Raw genomic sequence first — 13,099 nt, 5'->3', positions numbered from 1 at the left:
AAAGTCTGCTTTGACTCTGTTAATTTTTGCATTGTAAAACAAATCATGGCTAAATTATTGTATTTCAGCATGAATAAAAATAGCCACATTCTTGTTACTAAGACTTAGTCCAGACAGCTGACTGGGTTAAATTTAGCATTGCGCCTCCCACTTTCTGTTGCCCGTTATAAACCGCTCACCCTTTCAACCTCTCACATCATGAGGTGTGGATCACTTTTCATGTCAGACGACATTTCTAACACATCACAAATACTTGTCAGTAATAACTCATTAAAAAAAAGGAACAGAGACCATTTTCCAACACACTCTAGTGCATTTTATTGTTTACCTACATTATCATTAGAAACAGGGTGCAAGAAACAAATTTCATAGCACCTATAAATTAAAAATTTCCATGATAGTTTCATTTAGAGATTATATTAATGTCAAGACCGTTTAAATAAAGCAACAGTAATGCTCAAGTCCTTTCAAAACGTGGCAGAGTGCCACCATATAGTGTATTTCTCTCCAGCAAATCATGGTTATGAAGCTCACCAAGCTATGCATGTTGCTGACTTGATTAAAATTGAAGACAAATCCTGGCGTGAATAGCGATACTGGAGTGAAAAGTGGCGACAGATTTGATGCTGAAAAGACCTTCTCATTTGACACTGGCAGTTCACTTGCAATCATTAAGGTTTAGCTGCATCAAATGGAGCAGACAGTGATAGAAACAACTAAGCCTGACGCACTCAGAGACACAGGATGTCTACTCGGAGCTGCTTGGCGACTGAACGAGAGCTGTGGACTGTTGTGAGCGCTGCTTGCACGTGTGCTTTCCGCATGGTCGTCTTTCACATGGCTTTCACTTTGATCTGCTTCATCTTCATCTGCTTTTTCTCAATCTTTTTCTGCTCACGCCGCTGCGCTGCTTCCTGAAAAGGAAAACGCAGTGTAAATGTTATGTAAATTTATACATCATCAGGGAAGAAAATAAAAACTTATGGGAAATTTAAGTGGGTGTTTTGATGTTTAGTTTTTTTTTCCAAGACCTCCAGACGGCGTTGTCTGTCAGGATCCTCTTCATTCATGATCCTCTCCTTCTCAGCTCTCTTCTTCTCTTCCCGTCTTGTCTGGGCGGCCTCCTGGCGCTGAGCGTGAGTCTGCTTCAGGAAGTTCTCCTCCACACGGGCCCGGTTTCTGTCAGCTTTCTGTTTGCCCTGAACATACAAGGAGGATAAAAGAAAAAAAAATTTAATAAAAACTCTCTAACTTACAGTGGAGTATTAGGGCCACATTAAGTAAAATACTTTTTCATAGACTTCGACAATAAAAATTGTAATATTATGAGAGTAAAGTTGTAATTTTAGGAGAATAATATCATAATAATTTAACTAGTTTTTGAAGAGGAACGTTGTAAAATGAGGCTGTGGAGCATTTCATGAAGTTGTACTCTAGCACAGGTTTCACAAACCACAAGATACTTAATCTTTTGGCATATCAGCACCACATTATTATCAGTATCTGGACTTTGAAAAGAATCTGCAAGAAAATTAATCTATTCTGCAAAAAGAAGCAGGCAGACTTGGAGGAAATTGCTGCTTTTGTGGAGGGGGAAATGGCTGGAACTGGTACAATTATTACTTTTTTCTCATAATAGTCAACTTCATTTTTGAAGCCTATGAAAATTTCTTTTCTTTAAGTGGCCCTAACACTATCGTACTCACTCCACTGTTGCTGTATACATGATATTTACCTCTCTGTTGAGACGGAGCTTCTTGACTTTATCGATGCTATAGATCACCATGTTCATGAGAGGAAGCAGAGAATCCATGTCTTTGGGAGATGTGTTGCCCATACCAGGCACTTCAAACAAAAACATTTAAAGTGCAAAATCAAATAAGAGATCAATAAAATGTTTAGACAGTCAAAACTTACAGGACAAAAGGAAAGAAAAACTGCAGCTCACCATTAAATGTAAACAGCAGTGTCTTCTTGGTATCAGGCAGCTTTAACGGCTGGCCTTCCCTGAAAAATAACACAGGAATAATAATAATAATAATAATAATAATAATAATAATAATAATAATAACTGTATAAGACAGAATGATTTAGGAAGTACTTACTCTTGCATAACTTTTGGACCAGAAAATTGGTCCGAGAAATGGATGGTCTCAATTTTTTCAGCATGATTGGTAATATAATGTACCATCTAAACATACAACAACCAGATAAAAAAAGAGTTATTCTACCTTGAAGGTTTTTTAAAAAATAATGCTGAATGTGGTGTGAGCAAGAAAACAGTACACTATACCTTATTGTCCATCACGCCATCTGTGACTTCACCCATCTCACTAAGAATTGCCAGGGAGTCTGGAAGTCCATACTTGGCTCCAGACTTTGGCTTATCCCCGCAGAACTCACTCTGTGAAGATTAAAGAGAAAAACAAATATAGCAAGGTCCTTGTTAGTATAACTTTCTGGTAGTTAAAGAGAAAAAAAACACAAAAAAATTATAACTATACATCAGTAAACACTAAAAAAACAAGAATAAAAAAAAAAACTTTGGAAAATATGTGAAAGATATTTACCAAGTCCTGCATCTCCTTCTGCAGCCGAGCCATGGCTTTCTTGGTACCCAGAGCAAACACAAAAGTATCCATGTCCTCATCATTAAGAGTCACTTTGATTTGCTACAAGCAAACAGACACTTCGATTAGCCAACTTGTGATACAATACTTGTCCAGTTCTACTAGAAATCCTTTTAAATTCCCACAAGTCTGATTCCTACCACTTGGTCACAGGCAGGCCTCATCATCCTGGCCAGAACATTGAGCAGGTCTTGCCTCTTCAGAAACTGCAGCAGCCAAAAAAAAAATATGCTAAGACATTTTAAATAATATAACAATGAACACTATGATCATTCATTTGCTAATACCTTGAGTTGAATCAGCATGCCTTCACAGCACACACGTCCAGAGCACCACAGGTTGTAGATGTGTTCATTTTCCTGATTCAGCTTCCCAGTGCTCACGGCTTCTTTGCTGGTGCCATCATCACCTAGACATACAATTAAAATGACAGTTACACACCATCTACCTTAAACTGATTGATAATAAATACAGAGAAAACAACAAAAGCACATACACTGCAGTTCAAATCAGTTCAGGTTATTCATATAGTGTCTATTACCAACATATGCCATCCAAGGTACTTTAAACCGATAATATACACCTTTGGTAAAGTCAGTTACAAAGCAGATACAAAACAGAGATGGAAAAACTCACCCACAAGTGCAAAATTGCTCTCTAGAAGCTCTCTGTGAGAGTTAAACCAGGCCTGAGCCAGGCGACCATTTTTGTTCTTGCCTATGATGTAGTTCATGATGTAGGCCAATAGGCCAGTCACCATGAGGATCTCCATATAGTAGCTTTCCCAACTGTTCTGAAGATGCGCAGGAACCTGCAGAGAATTAACAAGTACCTATTTGTATTATACTGCAGCTGGAATACAAACTCAGTTCACGAGTATTACCTTGTGAATGAATGAACGAATTAATTAATTTCCGAACGAACAAATGAAAGAGAAACTATATGCAAAAGAAAATGATAAAAAAAAAACAAATAACTATAATAACTGCATCATCAACTCATAATATAAAGAAGTTCCAGAAACGAGTAGGAAGAAGTATACACTTTTTTGGAGCTTAAACTACATTAAATCTATGTTAACTGACTGAAACCCCTTAGGTAGCTAAATCCAACAGTAATTTCATGACAATGGCTCATTTAGATTATGAAGTAAGATTTATTGCAGAATACCTTAAACAAAAATGTCATGTGTAGACAGAAATTGGTCGCACATTCACACTACAGTCATCAGGATCGAATGTTACAGAGTAAATTCTGAAAAGATTTAACAATAAGCCCGGCTTACCGTGTGGATTATAAGTGGGTCCTTCATGGAGGGGCCGGTCTTCTCCATATCACCGATCCCCTCAAACTCCTCTTGATCATATTTGCTGTATAAGTCTTGATCCTTGAAAAATATTGAATGTTTTCAGAATATGATAGATTAACTCATGTCTATTATGTAAACTGTGTTCAAATATTAAGATACTACTGCTAGCAATACTAATAATAATAATAACAATCATAATAATAATAAGTAATGTACTTGTGTCTCAGAGTCCTCAAAACCATCTTGGCCATCTTCTAGTTCCACAGTGGCTTCATCTTCATCTTCATCCTCTTCAGGTTGGGAGGATGGTGAGGCACGTGGTGGGGGTGCAGTTTCTGCCTCAGCTGTTAAATCGTCATTCATGTCTTCAAACTCAGCAAAATCATTGTCGTCAAAGTCTGCAAGGTCCTCCCCATCATCAAAGTCATCATTGTAACGTCCTCTGGAGGCAGGAAGGGCCAGGAGGAGCAGCAGTGTGGGTATCAGCAGGAGACGTCGCATTCTGGGACCTGTGTAAAAACTAAGTAAAGATGAAACAAGAAAATAGGAGAGGATACAGAGGAAGATGAAGAATTACAGACAAACACCAGCTGTTGGGGAGCTACACAATCTTTCTCAGTTAAAAAGTGTCATCAGGTACAAGTTGTAATAAGAAATTGGTTTTATATTTGCTTTCAAACAGAACTGATCTGAAAGTAAGGAGAACTACCACATCCTATAAAGTAAGTGTGTGAAGTGCTACTTAACACTGAAAATCCATTATTTCAATCTGTAACAGTTCTATCAGAGCCAGTGACAAGTTAACCTGCTCTAAATTAATGTATTAATGTAGCCAGTTAATACCTCCCTGCTTAATCAGTGGGTGTTCACATAACAAATCCCAAAGTTGGAAAAAAAAATATCCCCACGGACCAAGACTTGCCTACAAAACAACTGAGGATAGCAACTCTCGTGTCAATTTGATAGGTCTCTTATATCACCACAAATTAAACGCATGACATAGCATAAAAATCAACGACACAATAATTAACTTCTGTTGCACCGTAAAGACACGGTCAGAAAAAACTTCAGCAGGTTTTCCTGTTTGTATCTGGGTGAATATCCCACCAGAGGTGTCTTTTTTGGCGTACTTGAAGCTTGCTAACAAGCTAAAATTATTCAGTTTTAACTCTTTGTATTTTTAAAATATATATAAATAAATGAATTCCACGAAAACATTGCTGTAGTGTGTTTCTGACACATGGAGGATTAAACCACAAACCTAACCCCACCCAACCCCCAGCTATTAGCTTAATCTGTGTTAGCAAATTTGGCATTAGCATGCTGCTGGCTAAATAGAATAGCACCTTGTTGCTGCTAAACTACGTGTAATCTGAGAATAAACCAACCCATTTGATCTTTGATAGGCCTGAGAATGGGAATCTTCATATAAACGGCGGGCGAATAAGAAATTTACCTTGAAAACTGCTTGGGGAAAAAGAAAAAGAAAATCGGAACTGTCCTTGAGGTGATGGTGCGCCTGCAACCGGAAGTTTACTGACACATGGGACGCATTTCAAAACAGAAGAGGATATAAAGAAATAGTTCCTTTCTGTATGGTCTTTTCTTTCTTTCTTCTAAAATAAATCTGATAATGTGTTCTCCATTTTGCTTATAGAAATAGAAACGGGTTAATTAAGGAGGTGTGAGGCGTGGCTAAAAATAAAAAAGTAAATGAAAACACAGAGTTGTACGTGACGTACGTGTGCTCTTCTGGTACATTTCTCCTAATGGCGTGAAAGATATGGAGCTTGACAGTTTATGGCTGCAACCATGATTTTTATTTGCAAACATTTCACTATGTGATTTTTTTCGTACTTCATAAACACTAAAAATGGTTTCTGATTAGGTTATTTGTAATACAATAAATCACCTCAGCCTTGTACTTAGAATTTTTTCAATTACAATTAGACTGATTCCAAATTGTCATTCAGTACATGTCACAAATGTAAACACACTATTTGGCACATGGTCTTCTTTTGCCAAAGCAAGTAAACAATATGCAAAGTGTATCAGTTGCCAAGAGCAGTTTAAATAAATAATAAAATAAATAAAAGCCGACTTTCATATTTAAACGTATAAAACAGCAAGTAAAATAATATCTCAATATTTGTAACAAAACCTTTTTTTTATTTTTTATTTTTTTTGCAAATACTAACTTCAGGTAAGGAAAACAACATTAAGAACACAAGTGTAACTTTAAATGCACAGATGCCTTTTCATAAAATATGGCAAATAATAATCTATACAGTGTTTCCCCTACTGCACAATAAGTCTGTTTTGACTCTTTAGTTTCATACGTGTATCTTACATACAGGCTTATTGAACAGCATGTAGATATCAGTAACTTTAAAATCAACTCTGCTGAATCATGATGAATTCATGAATTATGTAGCACTCATTACAGCATTACAGTATAATAGTACGGGAATCACTGCTGTGATCATGAGATTTATATGCCATCTTGTCAAAATGTGAAATTTCAACAGTGTATTAAGTCAAACAAAAAATATTGCTCATGCGTTTGAACTTAATAATCAATACCAAAAATTTATCACAAACATGGTGTGTACAGGCAAGAGACAAGCAACAGTGACAGCAACAAATTATAAAATCTATTACAATATTATGTTGTAATTAAAATCTGTTTAAATATATAAAATACATATTTTTTAAACAACTTTTGCGTCATTATGAGCAAAATATCAAAATATTTTTTATCTGTTTATTTATTTTTAGGTCTTTAGAAATCGATATGACTATCAAGTTTTCAATTCGTTTGCCAATGCTTAGACTCAGCACCCATTAACGTTTAAGAGTATACAGTGCCAACCAGTGGCCAAAATGTATAACTACAAGTTCACTATTGTAAAGCTTAATTTTGAAAGAGCCAACCGGAAATTAAACTTTGCTGTTTTGTCTACCTTGATGAAATCGAGATTGTAGTTACGCACATTTGCCACTAGAAGGCAGAAATCCGTTTCAATTTAAGAACACACTTTACTGTAATAAACAAAATAATAAAATATGTTCTATTTAAAACCACTTAAACCTAATCGTACACATAATTAATATATAACAGTTTTATTAATATGTTTTTTGTAACAGATAACAGAAAGTTTTTCCCGTTTACAAATATTCAAAGTATATTTGATTTTTCATCGGTAAACAGTGCCCCCTTGTGGTCATAACACATTACCACACGCTTCTATCGACAAACCGTTGTCTTTTTAGGGTGGTATAGCTCGACGTAAGTGGGTTTGCGGTTACTGCCTGCGGCCACAAGAGGGCACTTTAAGCACTACTTGCCTGTTCGAGTTCTACCACACATTAACAAAGCTGGTTTTTAGCTTATAACAGCATCAGTTTTAAACAGTTAAAATAAACAAAAACACTAGAAAGAAGGCAAAAAATGTTCTCTTCACTCTAACGCCAAATAAATTCACGGTATGCAGACTACATTCAGGATAATGACTGCAGCAAATATGAACCTACCAATGCCCAGAGTTGTTTATAACAATGACAAATATGTCATTAGACATGTATAACAGCAAAATCTTTATCTATTCTTGCATATGAATAGAAAAAAACCTCTGATGGGCACTGTATAAATCCTAACAGTGGCTATATCTTAAGTTTAATGAAAAATACTTTATAAAGATATACTTATTTACATTAATATTTACTGTATATAAATATGCAATTTACTATTGTATATTTATTATATCCAATACACTCACCAACCCAAGTTTACAGACTCATAACCATCATACTTTAGTTAAATGTGAAAATATTTTAAATACTGAAAAGCAATGCCTTTGGATTAAAATGACCACTGCGGGATGAAAACCCACAAAAACCCGGGTAACTTCGGATTTCATGTTTCTTGATATAAAAATGTAAGAACTAAATGACTTAGACAGCACACAGGTTCATTTTATTAGTGATAAATCCAGCATAGATGGATGGATGTAGCTTAGTGGTAGAGTAAAAGTTTCCTCCTTGCTCTTATATACACCCCCCATTTGAAACAATAAGAACCTTATATGAAGTAAAAACTGATTCCATCTTGAACCAAATAAAAAGAAAAGAATAAAATGAAGCAACAACAGGATGTTAAGTTCTAAGACATGGACAAATACAATTTATTAGAGCAAATTCAATAATAAACTTTATGAAAAAAGCTACAACATGAACACTTGGCTTACCAACATCTGGAGTTGATATATTTACATGTACATTTTGCCTTGTAATGGCATGCTACAAGGACATGACCCTTTGATTATTGAATACAAAAAAAAGAAGACAAAGATGCTTTGAAGTATGTTTCATCCACTTCACACCTCACGCAAATAAGTAAAAATGCAGCTTTCAAAGCACAATCTTCTACAAAAAAAGATGAAGAGAATACTTGGGGAGCTAAAAGGCTGAATAACATCGATCTGGTAGGTTTTCAGTGCTGCTGTACATCGCTGTGTCACAGCATCAGTCCAACCACGGTGACAAGACACCACTGAAGTGCTGCCATGAGACCGTCTAAACTTATGTTAACATTTTTAAAAGTACTCCTGAAGCCCAGATACAATCATCCACAGATGGGATGATCAACATCTTTAACTGCCACAGAAGTAAACAAGACTATAACATATTGATCTTGTCTCAACAATAAGGTGTTATGCATCCACAAGGCTACAACATAATCCTGCGTATTAGAGGCCACCTACAGCAGTTTGTACCAACCTCAACATAAACTAATGAAATGCACAACATCGAAACCCTTCATGATAATCTCACAGCTGGCTGAATCCACACCGAGGAGTATAAAAAGTGGACTTTTATGAACAACAGCGCAGAGTTCAAAGCACTGATGCTTCTTTGAGTCACTGAAAACTACCTGTTGAGCAAAAATAAATAAGAGCTTCAAAATGTTTAATAGAAGAGCAGTGGATAGAGACATGGGAAATAAATGTAAACCAGGTTATTTTGGAGTAGAAATGTAGTACTCCAGACACGTTCAGAAAGTTCATTTGTGGCCTCAACCTTGTTTTGAAAGCAGAGGAGGACCACTTAAGTCCAAATGTGAAATGGGTTTCTTTCTCCGTGGCTTTAGACACGCAGGATCTCCAGGCAGTTGTTGTAGCAGATAGCAATCCAGTCCGGCTGTGTGGAGGCCCACTGCACGTTGTTGATCTCCCCCTCCGCAGTGTACGCCAAGATGGGATCCTCAATGGCACGTGGCATCTGCTGGATGTCCCAGATCAGAGCCTGATGATCATCAGCTGAAGGAATAAGACAGTTAGAGGAAGTGAAGAGCACGAGGGAAAGAGCAAGGCTGTTCAGCCTGATTAGCAAAACAATGATGTGCTATACAAATAAAATGTCTCAGCTCCATTCTAGCGTTACAGAACTGTAAACCAGTTTAGCCAGAACCTAAGCATAAGGACTTTACTCTGCAAAAATAAACAAACATCTTGGAGATTTGGTTCTGAAAATTTATGGTTACGTCATCAGGCTTGTTTGTTGTGGTTTTCCAAAATAAACAATATATTCAGATGACGAGGGAATTTCATGTGTCGGTTCAGTTGAACGTGGTCATTCCTCCCACACAGCGCTGTGTCTCTGCTTGAGATGCAAAACATAAATCTATTGTTTTGCCATTTTGATAGAAAATATAAAATTAATTCAGCAACGTGTTGTTACTTGCTCCAAGTCTGAGGTTGCACAAAACCAAACCAGCTCGGAATAACACATAATGAGGTGCCTTTTGGGAGCGAGGTCTTCCTGGTGTCTGCTGTGTTTAGTTTAGCTTTGTGTGCACATGCGATGTGCGCTTGTATATCTCTCTGGGAGACGGGTGTGGGGGGGTACACACTAAAGGTACACACTCTATCTGATATTTATAATGCAGCTCTGCCTTCAGCGTGCAGTCCCACTTACCTGCAGTGCAGATGTGACATGAGGAGTGAGGGGCCCATGCGATCCCATTGACACAGGCACGGTGGTTGTTGAGCCGAGCCACAGGGGTGCATGGCACACGAACATCCAGGATGACCACCTGACACACAGAAACATGGATGATGAGTTGATTCATTAAACTTACTAACAGGACTTCTTACCATTTCTGACCTATATAAGAAGTTATCACAAGACTCCAAATCTACATCAAGCAACACTGACCTCCATGCCATCCATGGCCATCGTGGCCAGATAGTTAGGGTCCTGTTTGTTCCAGCAGAGGCGTAGCAGCGGGTGGTGCTGGGGGTCTTCATAGATGATGGTACTGTGCTCCAGGTGCCGGAGGTCAAACATGCGGACGGATCCATCAGCTCCCACGGAGGCAAACATGTCTCTGCCACCTCCAGCGCGGCTGAAAGCGATGTCGTACACCTGAAAGACAGACAGAGTGAATGATCTGTGTACAGCAACACGTAAGGACACATCTTCAAGTGCAGACACACACAAACCTCTTTGTCGTGAGCAATCAGTTGAGTTTTCACATGTCCAGACACCAGGTTAACGCGTCCTAACACCTGACCAGTTTCCAAACCCCAGATAGTGCAGGTGGTATCGATGCTGGATGTTCCTGGAGGACACGAAAAATAAATAAAACTAAACAAATCAAATGTCACAGTAGTTAAAAACCAAATTATTTAATTTCTTACCCAAAAGATTGGGATCGACTTCATTCCAGTCAAAGGAGGTGAGCGGAGCACAAAAGTCTGAGTTCTTGTTGTTGTTTAATAAACATTCGAGGCGCGTTTCTGTGTCGCTGACCTGTGAGACAAATGCAGAAGAATTTAGCAGGAAGCAGATGTCTCATAACAAGTGCTTTCTACCAGCCAAAGAGACAATATCACAGCTGCCAGCTGGCCTAGATGAAGAGGGTAAACACACTGATCTTGTCCCCCACAACAAAGCAGTTAGTGTTAATGCAACTGTGTTATTGGTAATGGGTTTAAAAAAACATCAACACTAGCAGTCACAGACTCATTTTAAATAAAGCCTGGAATCATTTGAGTGACAATGACATTGCTTGTTAAGAGTGGTGTATTCTGCAATACCAGCTCTCCCTTACACACATGGACAATTTTATTTCTGTAACTACCTTCATAATCTGCGCAAAGGGAGGAATAGAAATGATAAGTGGGGCTGTTGTAATGGTCTGTGGTATGGGTGCGCATTTAGGTGTTTTAGAAAGGTGTTGTTCCACCCCATGCTGCCAAAACAGCCTCAGTGTGGGTTGGCAATGATTCTGTAAGACTCTCAACTGGCGGGATGGATGGCATTCTTTCTAAAGGATGATCCCTCCTCATGCTATGATGGGATGATGGTGGTGAGGAGTACTCCTTTATAAAAATCTCAAAAACTCTAACAGGTGTTCAACTGGTTGGAGATCTGGCAACTGAAGACCAGACCATGATGTTCAAACTATCACGTTGCTCTTGTTAACCTTGTCATAATAAAGAAAACAATCCAATTCAGATTAATTTGTATAGGGACAAGTCACAACATTGCCAGCTCGGGGTTAAAGACAAATTACCTTCCGGAAAAAACAAAACAAAAGTGTAAACATCCTACCCTCCAAATACGCAGGTAGTCCCCACTAGTGGCGAGCAGGTCCGGGTAAACACCTTTGGTGTCTGGGATCCACATAATCTTGGTGGTGGGGTAAGGGTGATCAAAAGTGTTCCTGCACACAAACTCTGAGCTCTCCTCTTCCAGACCCACGAGCTGAACCTGAGTACGAGCAGACAGATTACCTGATGAACCCAATGACTGTTTTTCAGAAGACCAGGGGTCAAAAATGGCGTTACGCTTAAAAGACGACGTCGTGAAAATGTACAGAAAGATCATAACAACGACCATGAAGACACGTTTCAAAGGAACACTTTAAAAGTCTCGTGCAGCAGAAAATAACAGAACAGTTATTGTTGCTAAAGGCATAGATTCGCAGGACAGTTAGCATTAGCATACTTTAGCTAACGTTGCCGTCTGTTAGCCCATTAGATACTAAACTGCGCACCTTGTTGTTGTATTCCTCCACAAAACTCCCAAGTGCCAATCGAAAGCGTTTGTCTGGACGGACGCTCCAGTTCATCGCATAGACAGTCCATGGCGCCTCGTATTTGTAGATTTCTTTTCTTTTGCCGTGAAGCGACATCCTCCTGAGCTTCGGTTGTTGTCTGAGCAGCTAACCCGTTAGCGTTAGCTAACAACGAAATAAGAAGTCTCGCAAGAAAACTCTTACCAGCTAGTTTCGGCTTGGCACACAACAAGTATCAGAAGATTTAGTTACGCTAACTGTTTAATTATGCAAATCTTGACTTAAATCAAGATTTCTGCGCACCGCACTTAACAAAGAGTAGCGCTGCTCTTTACGACCTTAAAGATGGTCAAGTTAAGCAGTGTGAAGTCAACTTCCGGTTATTGTTTAAACATAAAGTTGCATTTTTAGAAAAAAATAGTCTTACATTTTAGAATTTCTTAATTCACTTCAATTATTTAATCAAAATATAGTTGATTGCGTACTTCAGTCTAAAAGTACGTTAAAGTTTCCTTTACTGTCTCTGAATTTATAACATAGCTACAAATGACCACAATACCTGGATTTACATTTCTGATTATCTGTATCGTTGTCAGTGTATCTGTTACAGGTGTATTAATATGGCTTGGCGCTTGATTAAGGTTGGTTGGATGAGGATCATCATCATGCATGTACTGTATGTATGTAAGGTGGACGTGCGCGTTTTATTTTGAAAATGACCACAGGATGTATTACTTTTTAACTTGATGAAGAGCTGAATTTACACAATGTAACCAAAAGAGGGCAGAAATTCTCATGATTATGAACTGCTCCTGCCAGTTTTAGCAAAGCCATTGCACATCAAATTCCTACTTTTTCTTTTCTGGGATCTCAGGTTAGTATTGCAACCTCAAATGATCCAAAAACTAAAAACATTTTCTGTATAATGCTATATGTCCATAGAAGGAACTGTAGAGAAACTGAGGAACTGAGTGGTAGATGTGCTAGAAGAAGCTAGATTCCTCTTCTTCTCCTGGTAGCTCTGTCTGTGTGTGCATGTTTCCAGTGTCCTTTTATAGGCTTTGCCCTGAAACTCTG

General features: G+C 38.1%; 2 protein-coding genes across 4 annotated transcripts; both read right to left on the bottom strand.

The window, feature by feature from the left end:
• Positions 1-286: 286 nt before the first annotated feature.
• On the bottom strand, positions 287-5,526 carry ccdc47 (coiled-coil domain containing 47). Of its 3 annotated transcripts, none has more exons than XM_041974844.1 (13): positions 5,396-5,526; positions 4,156-4,459; positions 3,916-4,017; positions 3,267-3,441; positions 2,918-3,039; positions 2,771-2,836; positions 2,571-2,672; positions 2,294-2,404; positions 2,106-2,191; positions 1,949-2,007; positions 1,736-1,845; positions 1,032-1,199; positions 287-914 (listed from the first exon to the last, which is right to left on the bottom strand). In XM_041974844.1, the coding sequence occupies exons 2-13, from the start codon at positions 4,438-4,440 to the stop codon at positions 834-836; spliced, it is 1,467 nt and encodes a 488-aa protein (XP_041830778.1). In that variant the 5' UTR covers positions 4,441-4,459; positions 5,396-5,526; the 3' UTR covers positions 287-833. The 3 variants fall into 3 exon arrangements, with proteins under 3 accessions (XP_041830778.1, XP_041830786.1, XP_041830796.1); XM_041974852.1 differs by having other exon boundaries at positions 4,156-4,448; positions 5,396-5,492; XM_041974862.1 differs by having other exon boundaries at positions 5,328-5,412.
• Positions 5,527-8,107: 2,581 nt separating this feature from the next.
• Positions 8,108-12,385, bottom strand: dcaf7 (ddb1 and cul4 associated factor 7). Its single transcript, XM_041973912.1, has 7 exons — positions 12,002-12,385; positions 11,557-11,715; positions 10,641-10,752; positions 10,443-10,561; positions 10,156-10,365; positions 9,916-10,033; positions 8,108-9,257 (listed from the first exon to the last, which is right to left on the bottom strand). The coding sequence occupies exons 1-7, from the start codon at positions 12,137-12,139 to the stop codon at positions 9,085-9,087; spliced, it is 1,029 nt and encodes a 342-aa protein (XP_041829846.1). The 5' UTR covers positions 12,140-12,385; the 3' UTR covers positions 8,108-9,084.
• Between the last annotated feature and the right edge of the window lie 714 nt (positions 12,386-13,099).

This window comes from Melanotaenia boesemani, chromosome 2, assembly GCF_017639745.1.
Source record: "Melanotaenia boesemani isolate fMelBoe1 chromosome 2, fMelBoe1.pri, whole genome shotgun sequence".
Classification (NCBI taxonomy): Eukaryota; Metazoa; Chordata; class Actinopteri; order Atheriniformes; family Melanotaeniidae; genus Melanotaenia; species Melanotaenia boesemani.
This window is presented reverse-complemented; position numbering and strand designations above follow the sequence as displayed.